Here is a 27,682-nt window from a genome sequence, read left to right on the forward strand (position 1 = left end):
TCAGTCTTTTCTGGGACAGGCAGGGTAACAAACCAGCCTTGATTCTACAAATCCACGTATGTTCCTATGAACGAGTATTTAAAGTGATCTGAGGAAGTGTCCTCCCAGATGCCACCACAGACAAGAAAAAACAAATGTATTTATTGTACAGAAGATGTATGCCAACAGATCTGGATCTAATTAAATAATGATACACTAATTTGGGAACTAATTGTATAAGAATTCCTCATCCTGTATGGAGCTTTGCTTTCCAAACTATAAACATCCTCTGAGAATTACCATAACTGCATAGCATGAGTAAACTTTCCAGTGCTGGCTGCCTAAAAGTATGGCAGATTCATAAGTTTCCCGGCAAGAAAAGTATCTCAATATGATAAAACCACAGTTGCAAATGGTATTAGGAGAAACTGAAAGAATGAAAAATGAGATCTTTGCTGCATTCACTCAGTGCTCCATGTGAGAGTTGAAAAACCTTCAGCACTGCCATACACTAAACTGCCCTTAGAAAATTGTGGGGAAAAATCTGGCCATTTACCCTCAGAACATCAGTCTCTGAAGCAACAGGTATTCATATAAAGAGCAGGCTTAAGCAGAAATCCACAGCTGTTCACTATAGGTGCAGCTAAACACTGTACAGCTCTCACACCATCTTTCCTGTTTAGGAAAATAAATGGCAAATGCCAAGCATATCCACAATTTTAGGAAACCCTCTTATCTACTGAGCCATCTGATTTTAAGCAGCAACCCCACCATGAATTCTCACAAAGAACTGACACGAGGAGGACAGCAGGCAAGACTTGCTATGTGTGAGAATGCCAGAACTGACAGAGAAACAGATGGGCAACACCAGAGACTGAAACCTCAGTGAAACATCTTGTAAGTGGTTGTCTTCACTGCTATTTTACACCACACTTATTCTTCTGCAACTGGTCTCATGCTCAGAATATAAGCAGAACAGAACAGTGGATTTTGTTCTTCATCTTGCTGGTAAGTGGTTTGAAGGGCTTTTTTATCTCACTCCATTAAAGCCTTAAGAAAAATTAAGTTATCTCTTTAAAAAAGATGAATCTATTACAAAACAGCTTGTTCCAAATAGGCAACCTCTGATATTGGTTACAGATGTCATTAAACTTCTCCTGCTTTACTGCTAACTCCACCAAAGCAGTTGACAGTGTGTTTTAAACCAACACTTCAGAAATATGAAATAACATTTGGCAATGAAGTAGATTCTGAAGAGCACGTTATTGCACAAGAAGACAACTTACAATGGTCAGTGAAGCCATTTTGGGCATTAATTACTTGTGCACCATTTGACTGACCAAAAGGTAAATGTGCAGGGTGTTATTACACTGTTATTTTTTAAATGGAGTAAAGAAACAAAGTTCATTACAAGTAATCTTAATATGAGATGTTGCAATACCTGTGTTCATCTTGGTCTTCTGCACTGTTTTGCTATCAGTCACAATAACACATTTCATTATTAATTGTCCTCAGGACAAATAATACATGTAGAAAATAAGATATCCAGCAAGTATGCAACATTACCTTCCATTTGAGAAGGACAAATGAGTTTCATGAACTTAAGGATAAGCCATGTCTTGGATATTTCATATTAAAAGACATTTTCCACTGCCGTGAAGAGATAATCCCTTTATAATTTAGGGAGGAGCTATAGCAGAACAGTTTCAGCTTTCTAAGATCCAAAAGAAGGCAGCAACACAGATTTTTACTACTCTTCCAGGATTCTAGAAACCTTATGTGCTTTTAGATCTGTAGCTTTTAGGTGGTTTGTTGGGGATATCTGGGTTGAATCAGTTACACAGTTCTATATGTATTTCTACTAAGTTTTGAAATGTTCTCTTTTTTATTTATTCACAAAAAATGCAGACAGAGCTCCAGATTTACAGTATCCTTATAATATCATCTACCAATGACATCTAACAATCCCAATCTTCTTAATGGAGAAAAAAATCTTACTTTTTTGTGGTTTTTTTTGATCAGATAAGAAATAAACAATGTCCCAAGATCACTCAACTTTGTGTTGTTTTATATGTAAAAGAAATAAGCTATACACATGTGGTGTGGCTTCTGTGCATATTACCTGTGACTTCTTCACAAGAAAAAGCTATTTCACTGTGAGGGTGATGGAGCAGTGGAACAGGCTGCCCAGAGGGGTTGTGAAGTCTCCTTCCTTGGAGATCTTCAAGACCCACCTGGACATGTTCCTATGCAACCTGATCTAGGTGAACTTGCTTCTGCAGAGGAGTTGGACTAGATGATCTCTAAAGGTCCCTTCCAACCCCCACCATTCTATGACTCTATGATTCTACTCTTACAATATGGCAGTGCATGCTCATCCATGGGGGTGACTGATTGGAGGCATTTCAACCTATGTATCCAGTCCCTTCTGCTCCTCCAACATGGACACAGGGGAATCCAAACACCAGACAATTATTAAAGAAACAAGGAGCTATTCAGTGGGGAAAGGCACAAGGCTGGATGGAACTTCCCTCTGGGCTGGATTTGGCCCACAAAATGTCATCTGGATGATGCCAGGATGAAAGGGTAAACTTCATAAGGTATGAAAGGGATAAAATAGGCTTTCATGGAATTAATAGCTAAGTAGCTCCTGAGACATATGAAATCTTAGTAGCCAAAGACTCAAAATTTGTAATAACTACAGTGTGAGCACTGTACAAGAAGAAAGTGCCTGCCAAATTAACAGTCTGATGCCAGAAATTCTGAAAATCATGAAAACTCAGAAACAAAATCTGAAAAAGCAAAAATAGACTCATTGCTGTGTTATGGGAACAGACCTACTGGCTGGAGGAACGTTGCTAATAAAACCCTCAGAGCAAAAGCAAGAACTGCGAATATCACTCTTACCTGATTCACTTTGTGTGGTACAAGGGAAGAATCTTTTAACAACCAGCTGGGACATAAATGTGTGCACATAACCTTCAAAAGAATGATTGCTCTTCAGATAAATGTTTGTCAAGGATTTATGTTTACAATAGATTAAAAAAAGTGTGAGTTCAGATGAAAACAAGTTATTCTTTCTTTCTTATTACTATCTGCCATAAATTAGGTCTTGGACAAGGACAGTTATGCTGCTGTTAGTAACCCCTAATTTACTCCTGGATGTGAAAGTATAAAAGGTACCAATTCACTCCTGAAAACAAGGACTGTCTCACATGTTGAGCCTTCTGTATTCTCACACATGGAAACAAACTCTTGGCAGTAAATCCCGTCCTTGACCTGTGACTCTCAGGTATCAGAGAGTGACCATGATACAGACAAAAAGCCATCCTCCAGACCCTCAGGAGGAACACACAGTTTCCCTGTGGAACCTAAGATCTCTTGTCAACATACCTGCATCTCCCTCAGGGCCATGAAAGCAAGTCAGTAAACAAAAACAGCTGAAAGAAACAGGTCTGCTTGGCAGAGATGAGGAGAAGTTCCACTGGCCAGTGGCACCCTCAGGTTATGCAATGCCATGCTGGGCATAATGCTCCTTATTCTAGAAGAGTCCAAATATTGCACAAAGTGACCCTGTTCCACCCTGACATCATCCCTTCCTCAGGATGCCAGACACTATACCATGCCTTAAAAACACCTTGGAGGCAAAAATAACTTTCCCTTTCAGTTAAGTAGAGGGTAAAAACACTTAGAGAATTCTGCAAGTTGCTGAGCATGCAATTCCTTGCAAATCTACAGGGAAGGTCGAGGTGAAGCTCCACTGAAGATAAAGATGAAGTTGGCCAACATGAGTGTCAGGAGATGGATTGCTGCTGCTGCAGCTACACAGATTCATAGCCCAAATGTCACTGGCTGGATGGCCACAAGATCATTTCTCCAGAAAGCAGCCCTAGCATGACAGGCATGGGAAAAGACTCCTTCCTCCAGTCTTTGCACTGATATGATGTCTAAATCCTGGCTTGAGAAGAAAACGCTGTCCAATTTCCTACTACATTCATCCCTGAATTATCAACAGTCCATTTCTAAGGCTCCATCAATTTCTAATCTTACACATTTATTTACATACCTCTTATTCCTACTCTTACCTCTACATGACACCTGGCCACTGTGGCAAGCATTCTTCTTTCCTGAAGCCCCTTTAAATTTAACTTTCCCTCATGACATGTGACAGAGAAATGTAGTTATGGGTTTTTTTGAAATAACTCAGTATTATTTGCTATGCCACCGTCCTTTCCTGGACTGAAACATCTAAGTATGTCAAGTTTAGCTATCAGTTCACAGCAAAATGGAGAGGGTGGAAGGATATTTGAGCCTTATCTTTCAATTCTGCAGCAGATAATGACCTGATATACAGATAGATCGGTACCATTTCACTGACTTCACTTGTCTAGGAAAATGTCATCCAGTTGGAAACCTGTCCCACACAGTTAATAAACAGGCAAGGCCTTTGACACACCAAACAAACCAGGTCTCTAGCTGGAGAAGAAAACTTTCAGAGCAGTGTGGCCTCTGACAGCAAAAAGCACAAGAGCATCCTTTGAACTACAAAACAATAAACTTGGACATAAAATGTCTTGAACAAATCAATTGTGATACTAACCCATGAACAGCAGTAGCACAAAAATAAAGTACATTACTGAATAAATACACTGCAATTGAAATGCAGGGAAGGTTAAATAAATAGTTTTCTGGTGTTTTAATGAAAACATCTTGTCTTCCTCCCTGAATACTTTCTCTCCTCTAACCAGCAATCACCTACCAAAATTCATCCTAGGAAGTGCTGTCAGAGGCAAGGTGTGGACCAGACAGAGAGGCACAGGTTTTATCACTACATCTTCCCATTCCATTTGGATGACACAACACTGAAAGCTGCCTGCCACAGTTATACCATTGCTGTCATCAATAAGGCTAGAGGTTGAATGATGGTTTCAGCTTTGGCAGTGTGGAACAACCTCAGGAACTGAGGCTGAGTTTGAATTGGAAATGGAGAAATGTATTTCTTGTACATACCTCCCACATATGTTACAAATGTGCATCAAATATAAAGTCCTGGGATGAGATCCTTGTGCCAAAGGCAAAATTCCCAGTGATTTCACTAAGTTTGCAGCATTGAGTTACAACAGTAAAGGGAAAAATCTTTCAGTTGCTAACCCAGGTTCTTCAGCTTTTCAGTATTCTCTCAACTAACATATGCAGCTGTCATACTCAAACCCCTTCTCTTTCTAGCATATGAAGAACAATACAGCTCAACTGCATATGGAAGATAACTGTGGGCTGACTAATTCAGTGTCTCCCCCTGTCTGAGCTCTCTCCAAATTCCAGGATGCAGTAGTAGCTCCTGAGAACATGTCACAGCCACTCCTCAGTTGCTGGAACAATACTGGAGCATATTCCCTTTACCTTGCAGTGAAGGGAGCCCCAGCACTCAACCATTGATCAGCCCAGGGACAGAAACTGATGGATACCCATAAGTGGGAAGAGACTGTGGCCTAAACCACCCTGTCATGTCATGCCCTGTAATTGCAGTGAACCAAATTGAGATGGGAAGGTATTCGGAGTCTAAGAACTGGAAAGATTCTAGAGAATTGTAGTGCGTGTACCAACGGTGCAAACAGACACATTTCTGGAGGCATTTCAGTAAATTAAGGAGTCATTAAGGAGACTTGGATCCTTAACATCCTTAAACAGATTCCAATTTAAAGACTAATGCATCAACTGATAAAGTGACCTCTGGATGTGTGATCCCTCAGGTTTCTCTGCACGCAATGCAGAGTCAGGTTTTTTTCCTCAGCTGACAGCAGTGCAAGATCTGCCCTAAAGTAGAAGATTATGGTTTATCCATCAGAGGAGATACTTTTTTCAGACAAGTGGCACTTGGTCCTGTGAGAATAGGTGTGATGTTGCCAGTTGTGCCACCTGAATTACATCAGGCCTCAAGCTGAATGGAGCCCAAATTAAGATCGTGAATATAAAGATTTCTTTCACCACGTCTGTTTGGCTGTGCAGTCAGGTCACCATCGACTGTCTGCATGCTGTCTGTGAGCTAAGAACAAATTATGAGCTTGAATCTCTCTATTCATCTCTACTCTAAGTCCCTACCCAACCCCCCCCCAAAAAGAAGAAAAAAAAGAGTAAAAATATCCCTGAATAAAAATGACAGTGATTTGTGAAACACTGGTCCTTCGGTCTGAGTAACACAAATGGAAGCATAAGATATCTTCAGTGCAGTTCAGATTTTGCTTTAAGGTTTTACTGTAATGTCCAAAAGTACAAAATGAGCTGTAAGTTTCAGTGCAAAACACACAGTATTCCAAAGAGTTTAAATAGACAAGGAAGAGATGATAAGCAGGAGGAACACTAAATAGTTCAAACCCTTAAGGCTTTCAAGACAATATGCACTACTATCAAGAGCAATATGATGCCCCTGGCTCTCATTTAACTATGTTTTTCACAAAAACAAACTCTTTGATGAGAACCTCTATTTTTTAAAGAACGTCCAGTCAACAATATCCATAACTGATGTGATAGTAATGACCTCCTTGAGTGTCTGAGAGTGGTTTCTAAGCACACCAACCAGCACTCCAGCAAATTATCCATTTGAGGTCACTTCACACTGCATTTTCTTCCCAGTTTTAATGGGGTTTATGGATTCTGCTCTTTCAAAGTAAAAAGAAAGTTTATTATTTTCAGTTTGGGTGCTGTTTTGGTAGTGTATGAAATGGCTCCAGGGTACTCAGCATTAAGAAAGGTTTTGAGAACACTACACTAAACAGAACACAGCATCTCACCACAATGGATTTGCTCTATTCATATTCAGTTATCTTTTCTTTTTCTGTTTTTTTTTCCCACAACTCTGACAAAGATGCAGCTGTCCAAGAAATTTATCAAAAGCATAAAACACAAGACAGCTAAGCCAACAGTTCCTACTTGCTTTCATAGAGTCCACTTGCTTATCAGTGCTGCAACTGGATGGCCCCTAAGCAGTGTTTTAATCTCTCCCTACCCACATCACTTATAACAACAAAGGTAATTGGCTTCACTGCCTCTCTGAAATGTATAACCTAGGCAACTTCCAACAAGATCAAGAACTTGGGAAGGGAAATGGCTGTTGCCTCATGTAGGCAGAAGCAAACAGTCCAGGTGAGATGAGATGCTCCTCCATGTGGTCCTCATGGACCACAGCACCCTCTCCAAGTAACCAACCACCTTGGCAGGTAGCATCACTGACAGACTCAGTAAACTGACCTGTAAATCAGCTTATCATGGAAATACAAAAGCTGAGGCTTGTACAGCCAGCCCTCCACACCCCAACAGCACACAACTCCCTCTAGAACAACTGCTCTGTGTGTGTGAGCTTCAGGCTGTTGCCTAGCATCTGACTGCCAGTCTGCATCCATCACAGCAGCTTTCCAGTGCCACCTTTCCAAACTCACAGTTTGAAAGCAGCAGCAGAGACCTGAAAGAACTTGGTCCTGTGGGAATAAAGTAAATGCAGGAGGTCTGAGTACCTTTCCTTAGTTTTTATTCTCAAAAGTTATCTATATACACAGTAGCTTATGAAATATTTTAGATCCCAAGAACTTCCATCAGACTTAGAGAAACTGCTGAAAATTCAGTTCAACGTGTCACTGCCAATTAAGGGTCTCAGAAGTCTACACATTTTACATCATCTTAAAAAATGGGGCTTGAGTTCCTGAGTAACTTGGCCAATTCTGAAAATTTTACCCATGATCATTGTTCATTCCCCTAAACATTAAACTGCAGAAACCACTCCCAAAACCAAGTCTGGGAAACAAATTTGCAGTCGCTCAGGGTAGCTCAATACTTAGCCTGTTGAGTCACCATGATGACCACAGAACGGATGGATTATATGATTTTAATAGGTCAGACACTGCTGGTTTTTTCCTTTACAATCACATATCCTCAAAACAACCAAGAAGTAGCTGAGATAAGTCAGACACACGTGCCCACACTCTGTTTATTTTGAAAAGTCATCACCTCTTCTCCAGATAAATGCTGTTATATTTCCACCTGACCTTACGCTGCTTCTCTTCTGTCAAGGACAGGGATTGACAAAGGCATGCAAAAAGCCTGCAGGAATAATAGACACTAGCAGTTTTTGTTGCCAAGTGAAAGAGTTAACCCTGCCCATAACTGTGCCTGACTTTTGCAAATACAACTAAAACTAAAGAAATTACCAACATGCAGTTCTGTGTTTATAAATAAACACTGATAGGGTATGTCAAGGCTGTTTTTCTGCCCTGCAGTTACAGTTGTTAAGACAATAATCCTAGCAGTCTCAAATACACAGGCACCCCAAAGTGCTGCACCCTGTACAATGGGCCATGGAGGTTACTGCTACTCCTACTGACTTCCCTGAGCACATGGAAAATTTTGTTCTCTCCACCACCAGCCTTCTCAAAGGACAAACTGTTACTGTGCCTCCCCTGAAAATCACTCTGTGAAAAACTATGTGGAAGATAAGGGTGAAACTCTTATGAATATGGCATGTGACAAGTCATTCTCCAGCCCTCAAACACAACCTGTGTGATTTCTGCTCTGCTCCTCACTTCATGCTTTCCTTCCTTCGTTACTGAGCACTAATGCCTGTTGAGTGGCTGCAGCAGTGCCAGGCAGTACACCTCTTGATTTGTTTCTCCAAGGAAATTAAAGGTGATGCAGGACCCATGAAGTTCTGGCTGCAATATAGTCAGTAGGATTTTTGGTTTAGACCTTAGTAGTGTCAGGATTTCTCAGTGGTAGTGTAGTGTCAGGATTTTTGCAGTGATGTCATATTCAAATCTGAACTGGTAGATGTTACCTTAAATTGAAACACTTTTGATCCAACAGAATGGTTTCATGCTGATGACTGTTGCCTATTTTGTGAAGTGTCCTGAGACCAACAGAGGGTTCAGCCTTCTGTGAGGGTTCAACCCAAAGGAGGGTTCAACCCTCTGTGAGGAAGGATTAGTATACAGAGAGCACAAAAGGAAGTAACTCCATTTGGCAGGCAATAAAGGATTACAAAACAAGTCCTGTGGCATAGCTCCACCTCAAGAGCTCTAGGGAACTGTTTCAAGTGCTCTCCTTTCACATCATACCACAACCCTACTGGCACAACTTCTTCCAAGTGGGATATGGCACAGTCTACTCAATAAAAACCTCTATTTTCTTTTCTCTTCTTCCAGTACCAGCTGAGCACTACAAGAAACCAAAAGAGAAGATTGTCCCTGCCCTCCTTGTCTATCCCCAAAATTTTGATCCTGAAAGAGAAAGAAGCAGAAGGGCAAGGCACACAGGAGAAAATGTGAGATGCAGAGTGCAGCTAAGGCTGGGGCTGTAAAAGAAGTGAAAAAGAAAGTTTAGTAATGAATTCAACTGAAATAAGAGCCCTAAAAACCTCAGCCTAGTATCACCATTGGTAGCTTTTACACTCTAAGATGGAGTGCAGGCAGTCAACAGTATGACCCAGAGAAACACACACCCAATGAACTGGCTGAAACAACCATCAAGGACCGCTTTAAAAACCAGTTCCACTTAGTTGTACACAGGGAGAGGCTCATGCTCAGGTGGCAGGTGACAATGCTGCAGCTGGCTGATGGGGAGCAGGCAGCCTTTGCTACCACTCAGAGAATCACAGAATCATAGAATTGTTTTAGTTGGAAAAGACCTTTAAGATCATAAAGTCCAACAACTCACCTCCCACTGTCAAGTCCACCACTAAACCATGTCCCTCAGCACCTCAGCTATGTATGCATCTTTAAATATCTCTGGGTATGGAGACTCCATCACCTCTCTGGGCAGCTTGTGCCAGTGTGTAACAACCCTCTTGGTGACAAAGGTTTTCCTAATCTCCAATCTAAATCTACCTCTGGTGTGCAACATGGGGCCGTTTCCTCTTGTCCTATTCATTCATTACTGGGGAGAAGAGACCGACCCTCATCACCTTTCACGTAGTTGTAGAGAGTGACTATGTCTTGTCTCAGCCTCCTCCAAACATCCCCAGCTCCCTCAGCAGCTCTTCATAAGACTTGTTCTCTAGGCTCTTCCCCAGCTTCATTCCTCTTTTGTGGACACACTGCAGAACTTCAAAGTCTTTCTTGTAGTGAGAGGCCCGACACTGAACACAGCACTTGAGGTGTGGCCTCACCAGAGCTGAGTAGAGGGGGACAATCCCTTCCCTGCTCCTGCTGGACATAGTGTTTCTGATACAAGCCAGGATGCCATTGGCTTTCTTGGCTACCTGGGCACACTGCTGGCTCATGTTCAACTGCTATCAACCAACTCCCCCAGGTCCTTTTCCGCTGGACAGCTTTCCAGATGCTCATCCAGTTGCTGCATTCCGGGTGCTCTTGCAATGAGCAAAAGCAAAGAAGTGCTCTTAACGAAACAAAGATGGGATATTTACCTTATGGTTTACTTTTCAGGAGTTTACTTAAAACACTGGGTTGATGCAGACATAAAATGCCACATAGCAAATGGCATGAATTTGAAACATACATCTACAATAAAAACTGGAAGTTTCAGGTTTTCCTGTGGTTATGAGCCTGCAAGCCACTCCACACAGGCAGATCTTTGTGTCCTTGATTAACCTCAGTCAACCAACTTAAACGGGGCTGTGTCTGATTAAGGTCCACACTCACAAGCTTCAGAAAACACTTGGTAAGAAAATTTGGTTGTTGGCCAACCCCGATTGCTGCAGTGTGTAAGTTCCATCTGATAGGAGCAAAGTGCGTCCATTCGTTTGAATTTAGAGTGAAATTTCCTTGGAGACCAGGGCAGCATTATTTTTCTTGTTGCTTTTGCAGTCATTGCCTTGGTGTAATTACTCTTTTCTTGCCAATGTCAAAGCAGAGTGGGGGAGAGGTTATTTTTCCAAAAGGCAAGATAAGTCCCCTCGCTCTAACTTTTCTGAAGGTTTCAGTTTATGACTCACTGTGTCCACAGTGCAATGAAGCCACGATCACAGCTCCGGCCTCGATCCAACATGCTTTGAAATCAATGGGAGTCTTTCCATTGACTTTGATGGAAGGTCATGCCCTTAGTAGACATGAGCTGTGCATGCAACAAAACCACTCTCCAGTTTGGGATGGCAGAAAAGCTGGTGATGGCAGAAACAGCAGGGATCCCTGAGGTCACAGATTGTCTACAATGAATAAAACAATACAGGAAAAACCAACAGAGAGATGCCTCAAGTCAACCTGCCTGCACTGACTTTCTAGCACTATCAGCCCAGACAAAACTGTATCCAGAGCAAATATTTATCAAAGAAGGTTAAAAGAGCAGATCTCAGAAAAAGACAAAATGAGGCCCAGAGTGGAGAATGTAGAATAATTGTGCAATCAAAGAATCAAGGAATGGCAGGGGTTGGAAGAAACCATTCCTAAGATAAAGTTTTCAAATAAAACAAACATAAGCTTGAAAAGAAATGAGCTCAGTATAACTTAAAAGCTAGGAAAGACCTTGCAGCACAGTTTTACACTTGTCAAATATGAAGCTCAACCTAGGTCTTCTAAAAGAAGGGGAGTATGAGCAGAGACAGTGTCAAACTCTGTGGTGTGTGTTAGCAGACCACCAACAAACAGCCTTTGACATCCTCCATATGGTTTCTATGTGAAAACAGTAATAAAGGGAAAAAAACCTCACAGTAAGGGAAAGCTATGCTTGAAAACAAAACACATAAAACAGTTTTAAGATTGTTTGAGGACTGTCGGAGAAAGGACTGAGGAAGACCATATACTTGGAAAGGATTAAAACAATGACTATGTGATGTCGGTAAGAAATTAATCACTGTCAGGAAAAAAGCCAGCAGCAAAAAGGAATATTGATCTTTTAATGGCAGGGAGCATGATACAGCATTTGTAGGCTGGTCTTCACCTTAGCTTACACATCTCCAGGACTGATGTAGTATTATTTGAACAACTTTTAGGTGGGAGAGACAGAGGCACAGGCAGGCTGACTACCCTTACACTGACAGGTATATCTTGACATTGTGTCTGAGAGTTACTGATGCTTGGTACCCACAAACACCTGACTTGGGAAGGCCTCTCTGGGCTGTCTATTTCTTCCTTGGCATGATGAGGAGAAAAACAGAGGCCTTTCTTCAGCCAGCTTTTTCCTACCCTTATTTTTCATCCAACCAAGAAACACGCAATGTCACGGTGATTTTGTTGGGTTAGTATGAGCTTAACAGATACATACTGTAGAAATTAAGAACAGGGATGTACTCCAGGGCTGGGCAGGTACTCACAGCTAACAGATGCATTCTGGCACGCTGCACGGACTTAGCACTTGCAGGAAACAACCACTATAAGTCTTGTAAAACATGACCCAATCTCATTAGCAAATTACTGGGCTAGACACCCCACCCACCACAGCATCATTCCTGCATTTGCCTGTTATCTCTTCATTATACCCATTATACCTCACATTTTTGGCTGTATTTTTAGACTCAGCTCACATTCCACTTAAAAAAAAATAGTAGAGAGAAAGGAATTATCTCCAAGGGCTGACCCTGTTGTTCATAAACCTCTCAAGATACATACAGGTACAGATGATTGATAGAGGCAGAGATAGATATAGATATAGATATAGATATAGATATAGATATAGATATAGATATAGATATAGATATAGATATAGATACAGCAAAAGATAGAGGTATAGATATATAGATAAAAATAGATCTAGATACAATTGCAGATATGGATACAGACGCAGATATAGATACAGACACACACACATATATATACAAATATAGATACAAAGAAGTTATACAGATATATATGTAGATACATACATATATAGATAGAAATACAGATACAGATAGATATAGGCACAGATACACAGGTAGTTATGGTTGATATGTGGATGTAGATATAGATTATATGTAGATATAGAGATGATAGAGATAGAGATAGAGATAGAGATAGAGATAGAGAGCTCGGATATGAGTCATGTGGGTGACAGGTTTTCTGCAGCTGACCATTCCCCAGAGCCGCTTCCCGCAGCCGTGCGCACACCGCCCCGAGCCGCCCCGCCGCCTCCCGCTCCCACGCAGGGCAGGTGCCGCCCCGCAGCGCGGGGGTTCGAGGGAGACCCGACCTCCTCCCCCTTTCTCCTCCGCTTCACCCTGCACGCCGCCCCAGCCCCGGGAGGTGCCTCTCGGCTCCCCCCATCCCCGCCCCGGCCCGGCCCCGCCGCGGGGTCCCGCCGCCGCCACGTACTTCTTGCAGGGGATGAGGGCTTTCCTCTCCTCCAGGATGCGGAGCCGCTGGTTGGGGCCGTCGTAGGAGACGGCGGCCCGTGTGTTGCGGCCCGTGCTGTGGTCGTAGGAGACGGTGCGTCCTTCCCACTGCAGCGGTGCCTGGCACGGCTCGGGCCCCGCCGCTGCCTCTCCGCCCCGCAGCAGGAGGCTGCCCAGCAGCAGCAGCAGCAGCCCCGGCTCCGGCCGCGGCCCCGAGCCGCCCTTCGCCCGCGCCATGCCCCGCTCCGCTCCGCACCCCGCACGGCGCGCCGGCGAGCGGGCAGGCCTGCGCTGCGGGGGGAGGGAAGGGGGGGCGGGGGCGGCCCGCCTCCAAACCCGCATCACCTCAGCGGGGAGAGGCGGTTTCTGCCCGAGCGCTGCTGTGCACAGCGGGATGGAAGGGCTGGAGGCGATGAGGCGACTCTCGCCCTCCCGTGCTTCCCCTCCTTCCCCTTCCTCGCACCCGGGAGGGTTTGCTCGCTCTGGCCGTGCACACTGGTAGGCGAGGGGTGATGTCGGAGGGGAACCTGCAAGGCTCGGGCTTTGGGGTACCTCTGGGCACTCTGCATGAGCTTTGAGTGGGAGAGGATACGCGAACAGGACAGACCCACTGGGTGAAACTGCTTTAGTGTTGCTGTCAAGGGAGGGATTCCCGTGGCACCCCACAAGTACACGCATGCCTTCATCTCCCACTGCCCTCTCAAGTTCCTCAGCTGCTCTTTCATGCCCACTCTGGATGAGCCGTCCTCGCTCACAGAGGGAGGGGGAAGCCTATGCCCCACACATACCTTGGCTCTGCAGCACCCAGGCCTGATCTCTGCTGGGTCTGCAAAGAGAAACATAAGGGGTACCACAGCACCTGGCCAGGGCAAGCCCGAGAACTGTTAACGCTGAGCCACACTGGGGCTTTCCCAGGCCACTGCAATAACTTGCCATTGAGTTCATCGTATATTCTCAGTGGGTGCCTCGAAAGCTGAGATGCAACATTTGCCTACAGCGGAGGAAGGGGAAGTCCGTGCACAAGGACTGCACACGGGGGAGCAGAGGTGTGTTGGGAGGGACTCTTGATCCCGGCGTGGGCATGCCACTCTGCTGCTTCAGGGCCGTGTGGCGGTGGAGCACCAAGGAAAGGAAAATAAAAAACAACTTCGGGAATGCTCGAAATACTTTCTCCCACTCATTTGCAGGGGCGACAAGGGGGAGATAAGAGGCGATGGGAGCGCGGCGTGGAGCCGGGAGCCCGCAGAGCAGCCCCGCGCCGGCTCCGCGCTGCCCCGGCCGGCTCCTGCCGCTTCCCCCGTCCCCAGCAAACTGGGTGAAGAGTAACTTCCCCGTCTGTCTGCCCGTCCGTCTCACGCGTGTCTCCATCCGTGCCGAGTTCACGGAGGTAACTGCGATACCGTCTGGAGGCGTCAGGAACTGCTGCCGGAGCTCCCCCAAGCCCGCAAAAAGTTTCGACTCTGCGTCTCTTGGGAAAATGTAGAGTAAAGTTCAGCCCCGCAGACGGCGGGGGAGGGGTATCCAGTCGCGGGTTCCCCGTCTCTCCCGCCTCCTCTCCCCGCGCAGCCCCGCGAAAGACGCGTGTGGTTTGGCTTTCTCTCCCCCGCCATCCCACCCCCCTCCTTCCACCCGAAGGAATTTATGACACAGATGAAAACTGAAGCGGAGCTGGAGCCGCGGACGAGAGACGCAGTGATGTCGCCGGGGGATTAAACGGGGTGGAGGTGATGTCACCGTGCCTGCACAGCAAAACACACACACGCGCGCGCACTCACACACGCACACCCCGCACACCCCCCCTCCTCCAACCCCCTCCCCTGGAGGAGCGGTGCTGCCAAGGGAGCGCGATCGGCCCCACGTCACCCGTGCCACCGGTATAAATGTGGTCCCGAGATGTTCATGGCTGTCGGCGCGGCGATTTCCCCTCACTCCACTTGCAGCCGAGCGCCGGGAGGCAACGCCGCTCCGCGCCCTTCGCCCGCCGGGACCCGCGGAGCGGCGGCGGGCGGCGGCGGAGCAGGAGCAAGGGGAGGAGGAGGAGGAGGAGGAGGATGCTGCGCGCCTTGGTGGCGGTGTCCCTGTGGCTGCGGGTGAGCCCGCGGGCGCAGGGCGCGCCGTGCGAGGCGGTGCGCATCCCCATGTGCCGCCCCATGCCCTGGAACATCACCCGCATGCCCAACCACCTCCACCACAGCACCCAGGAAAACGCCATTCTCGCCATCGAGCAGTATGAGGAGCTGGTGGGTACCGGCTGCAGCCCGGTCCTCTCCTTCTTCCTCTGCGCCATGTACGCCCCGATCTGCACCCTGGAATTCCTCTATGACCCCATCAAGCCCTGCCGCTCCGTCTGCCAGCGCGCCCGCGACGGCTGCGAGCCCATCATGCGCCGGTACAACCACAGCTGGCCCGAGAGCCTGGCCTGTGACGACCTCCCCGTCTACGACCGCGGCGTCTGCATCTCCCCCGAGGCCATCGTCACCGACCTGCCGGAGGGTGAGCGCTGCGAGGAACCCTCCTCTACCGGCCGCGGGAAGCCTCGGGCGGGAGGGGCTGCGGAGCTCCCATGCCCCCGTCCCTGCCCCTGGATCCTCTCCCTGACAGCTTTTCTTCCCCTCCGCGCTTCTGTTTGCAGATGTGAAGTGGACAGACTTCACACAGGGTATGCTGGTGCCGGAAAAGCCCCTGGAGCCCGACTGCAGGAGCCGTGGCCAGGGTGAGCCTTGGGATCTCCCCTTGCCCCTGCCATCCCCTGAGCCAGACCCCCTTTGACACCCCTCAACCATTTCCCCTTCTCTTCCTTTGAAGAGCGATGCAGGTGCAAAAAGACAAAGCCTACACTGTCAACCTACCTGGCCAAGAACTACAGCTACAGTAAGTGGTTGGGGGGGAGGGGGGGGGGAAATGCTTTGCTTCGCCCATTCCCACCCCTCTCTGTGCTCCCCAGTGACTTTGGCAGCTCTGTTTGGGTGCTGCACAGCAGACACCATGCAGAACACAGCCTTTTCAAGTGGGTTTTTGCCCAAGGACACCTAGCTGTCCTCTTCCAAAGCCCCACCACTGGCACACACCTTGTGCAGGTAGTAGCTGCCATTGCACAGATGATGGTGTGTTTGTGATAAAACCTGTGAAGTGTTGGTAATGTGCATTGGCATCAATGGGTTCCTCCTCAGAAAGGCTGCTTGCTTCTCTAAAGGTCACTCCAATAAGTGCAGTTACATCTAGTGTGGACTCACATGCTCCTTGGCCAGCTCCTGTGGAGTAAACAGAGGTTTATCGCCTCAATAAAACTGGTAAATCTGAATGAAGTTGGAACAAGGTGAAAATTTCTTACTTAGAAATTCATATTTTCTTTTACTTACTCACCAGAGTTTCATCTGGTGCAGAATAGTCAGAGATTGAATTCAATGACAAATTGCACCTGCCAGCTGGAGAGTTGGCTGATAGTTTTATCATATATTGCATAAGATATTGGCAATACAAGTTAAGTATTCACCCCTCTTCCCCCTTGGCTCTCCTGCCCTTGCCCCCTGGTTTTCAGGAGTCAGGAAAAACACTAAGATTAGAGAAATACCAGGTTAAATGTCTGTAATGCCAACAGAAAACACCTGTTGACTATGAAATTAACAAGTGATATCATGGTCTTTTGTACTTTATGGGCTTTCTCTCAGTTGATGATTGTTTCTTCAAGGGGTTTATTCAGTTTTTATGCAACAGGGTTATAATATCCATTCATTTCCTATTTGGCTGATAGCAGACGAAAGTAAGTTTGTAGTTACCTGCTTCTTTGTTGGTATAGAAAACAGACATCCAGACCCTAGTTTGATGGGAATAGTCAAGCTAAACATCTAAGTTAGGTAATTGTACACTGATTTTCGTTATGACATTTGGTACATTTATGTCATGTATTCTTTTTACATCATTCCTTGATCCATCTCAGTACAACATACTGATATGTTCAGGTGGGATGATGAACTTCCACAGTTGTCTTGAAACCTATGAAAAAGCAGTGGTAGAAAAAGACTGTTCCAAAATGAAGTACAGATGTTCCTGTACAAATCCTGACTCCAGTGACTTCAGTGAGAGTGTTGCTGGAATAAAAACTGTAGGCTGGGGCCCAAAACTTAATTCCATTAAATTTGTTGAGATCACGGTTTTGAGTGGTAGATTTTCATTCAGACTCCTCTCAATTAAATAGAAAAATGGAAAATTAATTGAGAGACAAGACAAGGCAGACCAAGTTGCAACTGAAGTATTTATTTTTCATGTTTTCCCCAAATCCTTTAAAATATATATAGCCAAGTGATCTTTCTAGTTGGTCAGATCTGTAGGCTGATCACCATGTGGTATTTCGGCATTCCCTAGAGATAAAGCCCTTTGTGCAAAAATTGTGCTTCCTTTCTCTGGCTTGGTACTTCTCACAAGAGAGAAAGAGTGAAATGCTGCAGGGATAGGAACTGCCAGGTTTTGCAAGTTGAGAGTTAGCCAGGGATCATCCTCAGAGCAATCTACACAGTTTCACCTTCTCGCTTCCACTCAGAAGACATGCAGTTCTCCTCAATAAAGGTAAAAAACGTGGATGTTTGTGTATCCAGAGTCAGAAGAACCCATTTCGGGGTGTGCTTTTTTAATCTTACTGTTGATGGTAATGCAAAGGCAAAAGACGAAACAAAGTATAGACTGAACAGATCACAACATTCCTAATCTTAGTTTTTGACTACTAGTTTCAAACCTTCCCTTCTTATATTTAAGAAAACACTTTAGTTCCTGGATGCAGCCTACAGGGAAATGATTTTGTTATTGCAAAGACTGAATTCACACTGAGTGTCTGTGAGGCAAATTATGCGTTACTTAATTGGAAATAGCCAAATTTGGCTATAGAACGTGTCCAGTTTATGCAAGGGGTGTTGCTCAAGTCCTGAGTGAAAGGAGCTGCTTGTGTGTGTGATTCCAGGCGAGATCACTTGGCCTGATCTGGCAAAGATTTCAGCACATGTTTAATTTCACAGTTGTCAACAAACCTACTGCAAACCAAATCGGGATCAGGCCTCTATTATTCTAAGCCACTGTACTTGCCCACACATGAGGAAGCAGTTCTAGTTTTGCAGTGGAAACAACAGCTTTCGATTTAATGCATTTGGTCTAATTTTGAGGTGTCTTTCAATTTCTAAGACTGTTATTCTCACTCCTCTTATTTTCCTAATTGCAGTCATTCATGCCAAAGTGAAAAGCGTAGAAAGAGGGAATTGCAACGAGATAACGACCGTGGTTGAAGTCAAAGACACGCTGAAGTCTTTGACCCCTATTCCTCTGTCTCAAGTGCCTCTTCTTACAAATTCCTCCTGCCAGTGTCCACCTCTCCAGCCGAAGCAGGATGTTCTCATCATGTGCTATGAATGGCGCTCAAGGTGAGCCCTGACGATGTGATGCAGGAAGACCTTGTGACTTTGAGAAATGGGAAGGAGGACCAGCAAAGTTCCCCTTCTGGTCATGAGCTTGTTTTCTGAGTTACAGTTAATATTGCTGGTAGTTTTTCTTAAGATAACTCTCAAGTACACCTGCATATTTCAATTGCTTCTGTAATTAACTTTTCCCAATCAGCTCTGTGCCACGATGTGGTGTTTATAGAACCTGGCACATACATGGAACATAAACTCTGGTGGCATTAGATGCTGGCAGCACATTGCTTAATCTATCATGTAGCAGTTCAGGTATCTCCAGCTGTTTGGGAGTGTTTTTCCAGCACTCCTTTCTGTAGGTATGAGCTGCTTTGTGTGCTACAAGCTCCATGGTGGCTGTAGATGGTAGTCCAGGTTGGCTGGACCATGTGAAAGCATAGTTCTGCCTCACCAACCCCAGGAGAGGGGAGAGGAGATGATACCCATCTCCTATCTGCAGAGCGACTGGAGACAGAGCCAGGCCTCCTCTGTTGGCCTCTCCATACTTCGGACCAGTGCCATCAGTGGGATGTTTGTGATCCCACAGCTGTGCTGGGACCAGCCAAAGCTGCAGCCATTGGAACTCCCGCTCCCGGATGGCAGATGAAAAGTAAATACTCTTAGAGCAGCTTGCCAGTCCTGCTGTATAATTAAAAGACAAAACTAGACTAACTTTACCAGACCTTTCATCTGGCAGTAAGCCTAGCCCCAGGCATGGAAGGAAATCCAGTATGCTGGCCTGGAGGGGATGGAGTAGTGAATCACAGCTCTCTTTTCTCTCTGGGTTCTTGAGGCAGAAGGGGACATCCCATCTCCCTAAATGTCCCAGTAGGAAGAGATGCCAACAGGACAAGTTGTAGCACAGTAGATGTGTGTGGCTGTGTGCTGTGGCTCAGACGTAGGGCTGTCTCTGAAATATCTGTGAATGGTTTAATGTGCAGCAAAGTGACCTTTAACTGGTAAGGACCATAGGAAATCTCTGTGTAGGGCTTGATGGGCCATACCCACATTGTCACTGAGTTTTATGTTCATATTTTAAAGCATTTGATAGGCATTTCTAAGTTACCATCTGATGCCTAATTACCTTGTGGATTTTTTTTTAGAAGCAGTATTTTATTATTACACAGCACCTTGCCCCTCCAGGTCTGGACATATTTCACAAAGATCAATTTAGAGCCCTCTGCTTGTGTCAGGGATAGACAGCCTGAGTCACACAAAAGGACCACGATCAGGATTGTGATCCAAGAGCTCTGAGCTGCTTGGCTTTGCTGGAGAGGACCCTCGGGAGGCTGTCAGGAAGGGGAGATTTCAAAAGTGAAAGATCACAGTCTGCTTGTCCATTACTATGGAAAAACACACCATTCACTAAATATTTTGTGATGGTTTTTAAAGGTCACTGAAGTTTTAAATTTCATATAGTGTACTAAAACAGATTTGGAAAAGAAACATAAACTATGATATGTGTTTCCTGTTGAACTCAGTGGCATGCAAACAGAAGGTTTTGAGTTACAGCGGCTTTTTTAAATGCCAGAAGCAAAACCTCCACTGAAGTCAACAGCAAAATGCTCATTGCCCATCAACAGAGTTAGGATCTCAATCAATGATTTGACCTGAACAGAAGTCTTATCAGATGTACACCATTGTGTGGTTTCACTCATCACGATGTGGCTTTAGCTTCAGTCCTGTATGTTAATTCCCTGATCTCTCCTTGGAAAGAAAAGGACATATGTGTCATATTGGCCTTGGCTCTCCAAGGCTTATACTCACTGTAAGGTTGAGGTTTAAGGCTCACTCTAAGGCTGAGGTTTAAATACTAACCCAGGGAAACCTGGGCAGGGGAACTTGGCTCTGTCTGGGGCAGCTGCAGAGCTCCCTGGGAGTGGGTGACATGAAGAGGTTTTGCTGTTTACTTGGAGCACTTGAGGTTGTCGAATTAAATGTACCATTAGTTGTTTCAGTGATGTTTCCTAATGGGCAGAAAATCAGATAGTGGCACTGCTTATTGTTGTGTGTGGAAATTCCTGGAGAATTCTGTGTGTGCAGGAGAAGCTCTGAGCAGCTCAGTGAGGCACCTCTGTGGAGCTGAGCAGCCACAGCCCTGGGCAGCCTTCGCCTGCCTTTGGGCTCTCCCTGCCCCTGATGTCCGTGCAGACTGACATGCATGCCCATGAGCACTTCTCCCCAGATCCCAGGGCTCCAGAGCATATTGAGGGGGTGGCATCAGACTGCATACAGCCAGCACACCTGCTCCCCCATATTTGCCTTCACCCCTATGATCATTCTTACTGAGGGGGGATCTCATTAATAGTTACAAATATCTCAGTGGTGGGTGTCAGGAGGTTGGGGCATGACTTTTTTCAATGGTATCTAGCAACAGGACAAGGTGATGGGGTGAAGCTGGAACACAAAAAGTTCCATTTAAACATAAGAAGAAACTATTTCACTGTGAGGTGAGGGAGCCCTGGCACAGGCTGCCCAGGGAGGGTGTGGAGGCTCCTTCCTTGGAGGTCTTCAAGACCCGCCTGGACACGTTCCTGTGTGACCTGATCTAGGTGGAGCTGCTTCTGCAGGGGGGGTTGGACTGGATAATCACTAAAAGTCCCTTCCAACCCTACCATTCTGTGATTTCTTATTTTATGATAATCCTTTTGTGTTTGGGCAAAGTGGGTGCACAGTGGCTAATAGCTACAAGTGGCAGCATTTTGAATGCTCTTTGAACTTGTATTTGAAACAAGACTCTTTATGGAAACTATAGGTCAAGCTCTGCTACACTGTGTAAAACTCTCTCTCTGGCAAAGTGCTGTATGACACTGGGTGCCTTTACAATGATGTTTTGATGTCTCTGTCCAACATTTATGTCTAAGTAAATATATAATATTTAAAATAATATAATATATATAGTAATAATGTCCAGAACTAGGGAAATTAGGCCATTTTGAGGCAAGGCCCAGTAGCTAAAATAAAGAAATGGAACGAAGACAAAACAACTGGTCTTGGACTAGATGGTCTCAAAAGTTCCATTCCAATCCCTACCATTCTGTGAAATAAGAAAAAAAAAAGGCAAAATAGTTAGTAGTAGAGGAAATACAGAAATTCCATCATCTTTGTGCTATAAAAAAGTTGTTTCTAAGTTGGGACTTAGAATTTGTGTCATCAGACTGCTTTAGAACAAACTGTTTCAGAAGCGGTTTAAGGAATACACATTGAATAGTTACATTTCTGTTTTGTTCATTTCATAACACCTAGACTCAGTATTTTCACACAGGAGCTATCCTGATGCCATTGGTAGGCAAGTATCACTGCCCAAATTCACTTTAAAGCACTCATTAAGTAGTTACATCTAGGAAATACATAATACTGTCCTCATGTATTTATAGGTAGACATGGAGGTGATTGTAAGTGATCAGATAACGTCTTAACATTTGTCAGCTGGTGCTTGTGAAACAGCTTTTGCTCTAATTCAGAAATAATAGACATGGGTTTACTCTCCTGCACACAAAAACACACGCAAACATATAGTGGGTATAAGTAAAAATACATGTATGCATATATTTAAACAATTTCATGGGGTATTAGCCAGCCCATCACTTTTTTCAACAGTGACAGACATGGGACAATTTTCCACTGCAGAATAGTTGCAGGTGAGGACAACAGGCTCTAAATAGTTTTCTCACTACTGGGCATGTGTGCAGTTTTGGCTGTAAAAATCTGATTTCTTCTGCAAACTGTTTTGTGTTTGTACAGAGCTTAGAGCAGAATTTCAGAGGTATTGATATAAACATGAAGAAAGACATTAAAAAGCATTTAGGGGTGGAGGAAAACATTTTTCTGCCTGTTCTTTCTGTGCACACAAATTGGCAGTACCATTTCAGGCTCAGTTTGTGTTAAATCACCTGGACTGACACCTCAAGGATCAAAATTAGAAATACCTATAACTTGTATCTATTTGTTAATTTTCAGGTTGATGCTTCTTGATGGATGTCTAGTTGAAAAATGGAAGGATCAACTGAACAAAAGGTTTAAGGTAAGTGCAACCAAAGAAAAGAACACTGATATCCTCGGTAAAACATTAAATGCCTTTGTTCTGTTTCAGTATTGAGTGACTTGCTTGAACTTCAGATATCTGTAACATCTCTGGGTATGATTATTTTCACTTCAGCATGTTCATACTTCATAATTACATGGAAGTTTAAGAGAAAATGAAAAAAAAAATAGTCTTGGATTTTGAGTCTCTAAAATTTTATCTCTATTTATCTGCAAACTGTCCCTAAATAGTATCATTGGATGATCTTTGTGTGAACTCTGGCTTATTACACTAATGAATCTAGGAATACCTTTTGTATCACTGCAAGTAACTGTCAGATAGGTGGTATGCAGATGAGTACACAGTCCACATTAGGTAAGAAAGGAAGATAAAACCCACTGCATTGGATACATGAAAGGTTGCAGGCTGGAGATGAAGACTTCTCACCAGCTATTTCCCACTAAAGACTGGCTGAAGGTACTGGGCATCCCCTTACTGATTTCAGAAAACATTGGAAGGAAAGTTGCAGAGTCCTGCATCTGGGAAGGAACAACCCCATGCACCAGTACAGGCTGGGGGTCGAACTGCTGAAGAGCAGCTCTGCAGAGAGAGATCTGGGAGTCCTGATTGATAACAAGCTAAATATGAGCCAGCAATGTGCCCTCGTGGCCAAGAAGGCCAATGGCAGCCTGGGATGCATCAAGAAGAGTGTGGGCAGCAGGTCAAGGGAGGTTCTTCTCCCTCTCTACTCTGCCCTGGTGAGGCCTCATCTGGAGTCCTGTGTCCAGTTCTGGGCTCTTCAGCTCAAGAGGGACAGGGAACTGCTGGAGAGAGTCCAGCACTGGGCCACCAAGATGATCAGTGGACTGGAGCATCTTCCTTATGAGGAAAGGCTGTGGGACCTGGGGCTGTTTAGTCTGGAGAAGAGGAGATTGAGGGGGAATCTCATTAACATTTATAAATATCTAAATGGTGGGTGTCAGGAGGCTGGGACATCCCTTTTTTCTATAGTAGCCAGCAACAGGACAAGGGGTGATGGGATGAAGCTGGAACACAAAAAGTTCCACTTAAACATAAGAAAAACCATTTCACTGTTGAGGTGAGGGAGCCCTGGCACAGGCTGCCCAGAGGGGTTGTGGAGGCTCCTTCCTTGGAGATCTTCAAGACCCGCCTTGACACATTCCTATGCAACCTGATCTAGGTGAACCTGCTTCTGCAGGGGGGGTGGACTAGACCTGTTAAGGTCCCTTCAAGCCCTACCATTCTGTGATTCTATGAATCTATGAAATGTCTGTAATATAGGGAGGCAGGAGCAGCAAGTTGCCCCACATTTTTGGGGCTTTAGGATAGCATTTGCTGTCACTCCCTGTTTCCATACTCCTCTTTATAATGGAAAGAGTGGATCAAGACAATATCTGACTCTTCCTCACACTTTTAGATATGGAAGAAAGTTATTTATGGATTTCAGAAAAGGTTTCAGAGCATTCAGAACATACATGCATTTTAATTATGAACTGATTGGTAACTGATGGAGAGTAGGAACAAAGATGTATGTATCCATCAATAGAAGCTTTTCAGTTACAGACTGACTGCTTGCAGGAAATGGTAATTTGATGCTTCTACAATTTTTTCTCCTCATTCATGTAGAAGCTATATGAGAGAAAGAAAAGAAGCTTAAAATCTTCAATAAAGAAGTAATTTGCTATTGCAGATAATACCATATGGGATTTAGGAGTGTACTGATGTGTTACTGAAACTCTTGAAATCTCTTAGCTATCAACTTAATGTCCTGTTACTGGCATACAGAATATTTTAGTGGCCTCCTCACACTGTTTTGACATTTTTAATTGTCTTGAAACCTATTTGATCATTAATTTCCACACTGTCAAATAGATGTGTGGCTGCCAAACAAAATACTTCTCAAAGCATGTGTCATTGCCTCTGATATTAATAGTTTAATAAATTAAATCCTCATTTAAACATGTCTGTGTGGGACACATCTAAATGTTTGCTGATAGTTTTTTGTTTTATAAAGAGGCATATAATGACCCTGGCCACACAAAAATAGCTAGAATGGAGCTAGATGTCATATTGGCTTCATTTTAGTCCCCATCATTCATCTCTGATGACTTGCATCCAACTTTTATCTTGAGTTACTACTTAAAATGAATGTTTTGAGCTGTCTGGGGACCACAGAAGACAGCTGTTAGCATAACCACAACATGGCTGGTTTCTTCTTTAGCCAGGACAAGAGTCTGAGATGCAACAGAGTCAGTGCAGAGATACTAAATAGGAAAGCTGGAGATCACTTGATCTGATCACTGAGCAAAGCTCCTGCTTTTGGGAGCTGTAGAAGAGAAAGTTCAATAGAGGGGAAAGCTGAGACCATTTCCAGGTTCTATCTACCTTTATTTTCCTTAAAAGAAGCATTTCTGTTCCCAGAGGTGAAAGATTGCCATCTCTGCTGCAGTGTTGTGGATCACTCTGAATTTTGGACCACCTAACCACTTAACCTCACTGTAAAAACCTTTTTTCTATCCACTGCACTTTCAGTTTGGGAAATCTCACAGCTATTCTTTTCAGTGGTCTCATTGATCTAATTGTTTTTCAAAGCTTCTCAGGGATGCTGCTGAGGAAAGCTGCATGTGCACTATTCACAACCACTGCATTCCAATTCTGAACACTGTGATTCCAGTGGTCATCTCTGTTGTCTGCCCATAACAGCCCAATCCTCCCCCTGCCAATGAAAAGCAGAAACAGAAAGTAAATACCACCTTCTTCTGTAGCTGTGTGTTTAAATCCAGATTGTGACTGGAGGAAAAGTCAAGTAGCACCTTCAGTAAGACAACAAAGAATGAGTTTACAAAGGAGCTCCAGTGCGCAGATCTCATCTTTTTGATGGCATGCTCCCCTGGCTTTATGCACACAAAGAGATGTGCAGTTGTCATTTTAATCAGTTGGTATAGTGGAAATTCCCCTGCTGAAGAACAGGTGGCAGGGTCTCCCTTCAGACAGCCATAGTGTACTGACATCAATAGCCCTGCAGAATAAAGCACAAAACCATTAAAAGCAACACTGGCATTGTTGAGTCAGGATAACTTTGATAAAGACATAATTATTTATGATTAGGTCCTTCCCTAACTCAGCCTCTTTGTCTTCTGCATTTCCACAGAGATGGGAACAGAGACTGCAAGAGCAAAAGCTGCGAACGGCCCGCAGTAAGAACCAGAACGCAGGACGCAGTGGTCGGAGTGGAGCCCCAAAGCCATCAACCAAGAACAGCAGCCCCTTGGTCAGTGGCCCCAAAAAGGCCATTAAAACAAGAAATGGACAGAAGGAAGTCAGCCCTAAAAGAGTATGAGTGTGAAATTTCCAAAAGGAAAGACTTTCCCTGCACAATGAGGATCAGAATCTGGCTTGTTTGACTTGTTGTATTAATCCAGAACTCATCAACCTAAAAACTCACGGCAGTTTCTACATAGACTTGTGTTTTTTGCTGCACTTTACTTTTAAGAGGTTTGCTTTTCCTGTTTCAAGCCACTGCAAGCCATAGAGTGTAGGTTTGCACTAATACAAGGTAGGCATATTCAAGCTGACTGAGCTTTATCTTAGGGCTCTGATTTGTGATTCTAGGTAGATCTAGCCTTGGCTGGCAGAGGTTTCACTCCTTGTGCCCATTGACTGCTCTGCTTCCCTGCCAGATGTTGGAGAGTTGACTCTAGGTGGTCCTGCTCTGGCAGAGGGGTTGGACCAGATGATCTTTCAAGGTCCCTTCCAGCCCTTAAGACTCTGTGATACTGTGATCTCTTCTCTCCTCAGAAAGTGCACCAGCACAGTAGTTGGTGAGTTAGTCTGGCGCGCTGAAAGCAATGGGCAGCTGCAGGATGGTAACCTCTGGCAGACATCTCAGGCAGCAACTGCAGCAGCTGCTGAAGCCAAGTCTACCTGCTATTTGGAATCAGCCCTTTTTCAGAGTGTTCAAAAGCATAGTTTACCAATAAGCACCTGGGCATGCCAAAAATATGCTTACAGTGTTAATATTTGATCTTGTGGGTTTGTGTAGCAAAAAATGCATGGAAAGCACACATTTAATTTTTCTGTTGTACTTCAGGCTGGCTTCTGTTGTTATCATTTCAGATGTATTTAAGCATCTAATTGAAAAAAAATCAGTATTTTTTAAAAGGACAGATTAAAGTGAAGCAGATCTGTAGAATTCTAAAAGCAACACATATTTGCTGTAATATGGCTTTGTTGTGAAAACTGGAATAGAAGCGTTATTCTAAACATAACTGACAGCTACTGTACAGTATGAAGGAGAAGACAGGGCTTCATGTGGCTCAGTTTCATTTGGGTAATTTTTTGTCTTTTGACACCATATTTCTAAACCTTGCTCTGATACCAAATAAACAATAAATAAATGAATAAATAAATAAGGCTTGTCCCTGTTCATGAACTTGTCAAAACAAGTGGCTATTTGCAGTTTTGCTGAACAAAAGGTAACATTTACCCTGCAAAGGGTCACAGGCAAAGCAGATGCTTTTATTTATGTACTAAGTTTTACTGACTTAACATTTGCCATGGGAGGCATTAAAATAGCAAAAGTGATATAAATCTAACTATCTAATCATAACTCCAAGATGGTATTTATACTATTTGTCCCAAGCTGTGCTGGATGAGGCAGTGTGGATAGCACAGTCTGGATAAGAAAATCACCTGCATCAACATCATAAGACCTCACGACAGACACCTGAAAGACCTTCAAACATTCCTGCATCAAAGCTATGGACTAGACTTGGCAATTCTGCTATCTATAAAACAAAACAAATCTTTCTAAAGCAGAGGGGGTCTATATGGAAAAAGAAAGAGTTCTAGGTTTCCATTGTGAGTTGAAGTTGGTCATGTCACTATATTGATCTTTGTCATTGCAAGAATGCCAATGAAATTTGCATGCATGAAATTCGGGGCAGAATATGTTGGGAGTGATTTTGGTAGCAGCAG

The 27,682-nt window shown here is 44.3% G+C and overlaps 2 protein-coding genes across 2 annotated transcripts in view; one reads left to right on the forward strand and one right to left on the reverse strand.

The window, feature by feature from the left end:
- EPDR1 (ependymin related 1) overlaps positions 1-13,587 on the reverse strand; it is a 30,873-nt gene extending 17,286 nt beyond the window's left edge. The window contains exon 1 of the mRNA XM_061996688.1: positions 13,206-13,587. Within this exon, the coding sequence (XP_061852672.1) occupies positions 13,206-13,567 (362 nt within the window). The 5' untranslated portion in view covers positions 13,568-13,587. The remainder of the gene's footprint in view (positions 1-13,205) is intronic.
- Positions 13,588-15,176: 1,589 nt separating this feature from the next.
- On the forward strand, positions 15,177-27,075 carry SFRP4 (secreted frizzled related protein 4). The gene is made up of 6 exons (XM_061996824.1): positions 15,177-15,718; positions 15,858-15,938; positions 16,031-16,096; positions 18,432-18,630; positions 22,621-22,684; positions 25,857-27,075. Exons 1-6 carry the CDS (start codon positions 15,277-15,279, stop codon positions 26,043-26,045), a joined length of 1,041 nt encoding a protein of 346 aa, XP_061852808.1. The 5' UTR covers positions 15,177-15,276; the 3' UTR covers positions 26,046-27,075.
- Positions 27,076-27,682: the final 607 nt, after the last annotated feature.

Source organism: Colius striatus, chromosome 5, assembly GCF_028858725.1.
Source record: "Colius striatus isolate bColStr4 chromosome 5, bColStr4.1.hap1, whole genome shotgun sequence".
Classification (NCBI taxonomy): domain Eukaryota; kingdom Metazoa; phylum Chordata; class Aves; order Coliiformes; family Coliidae; genus Colius; species Colius striatus.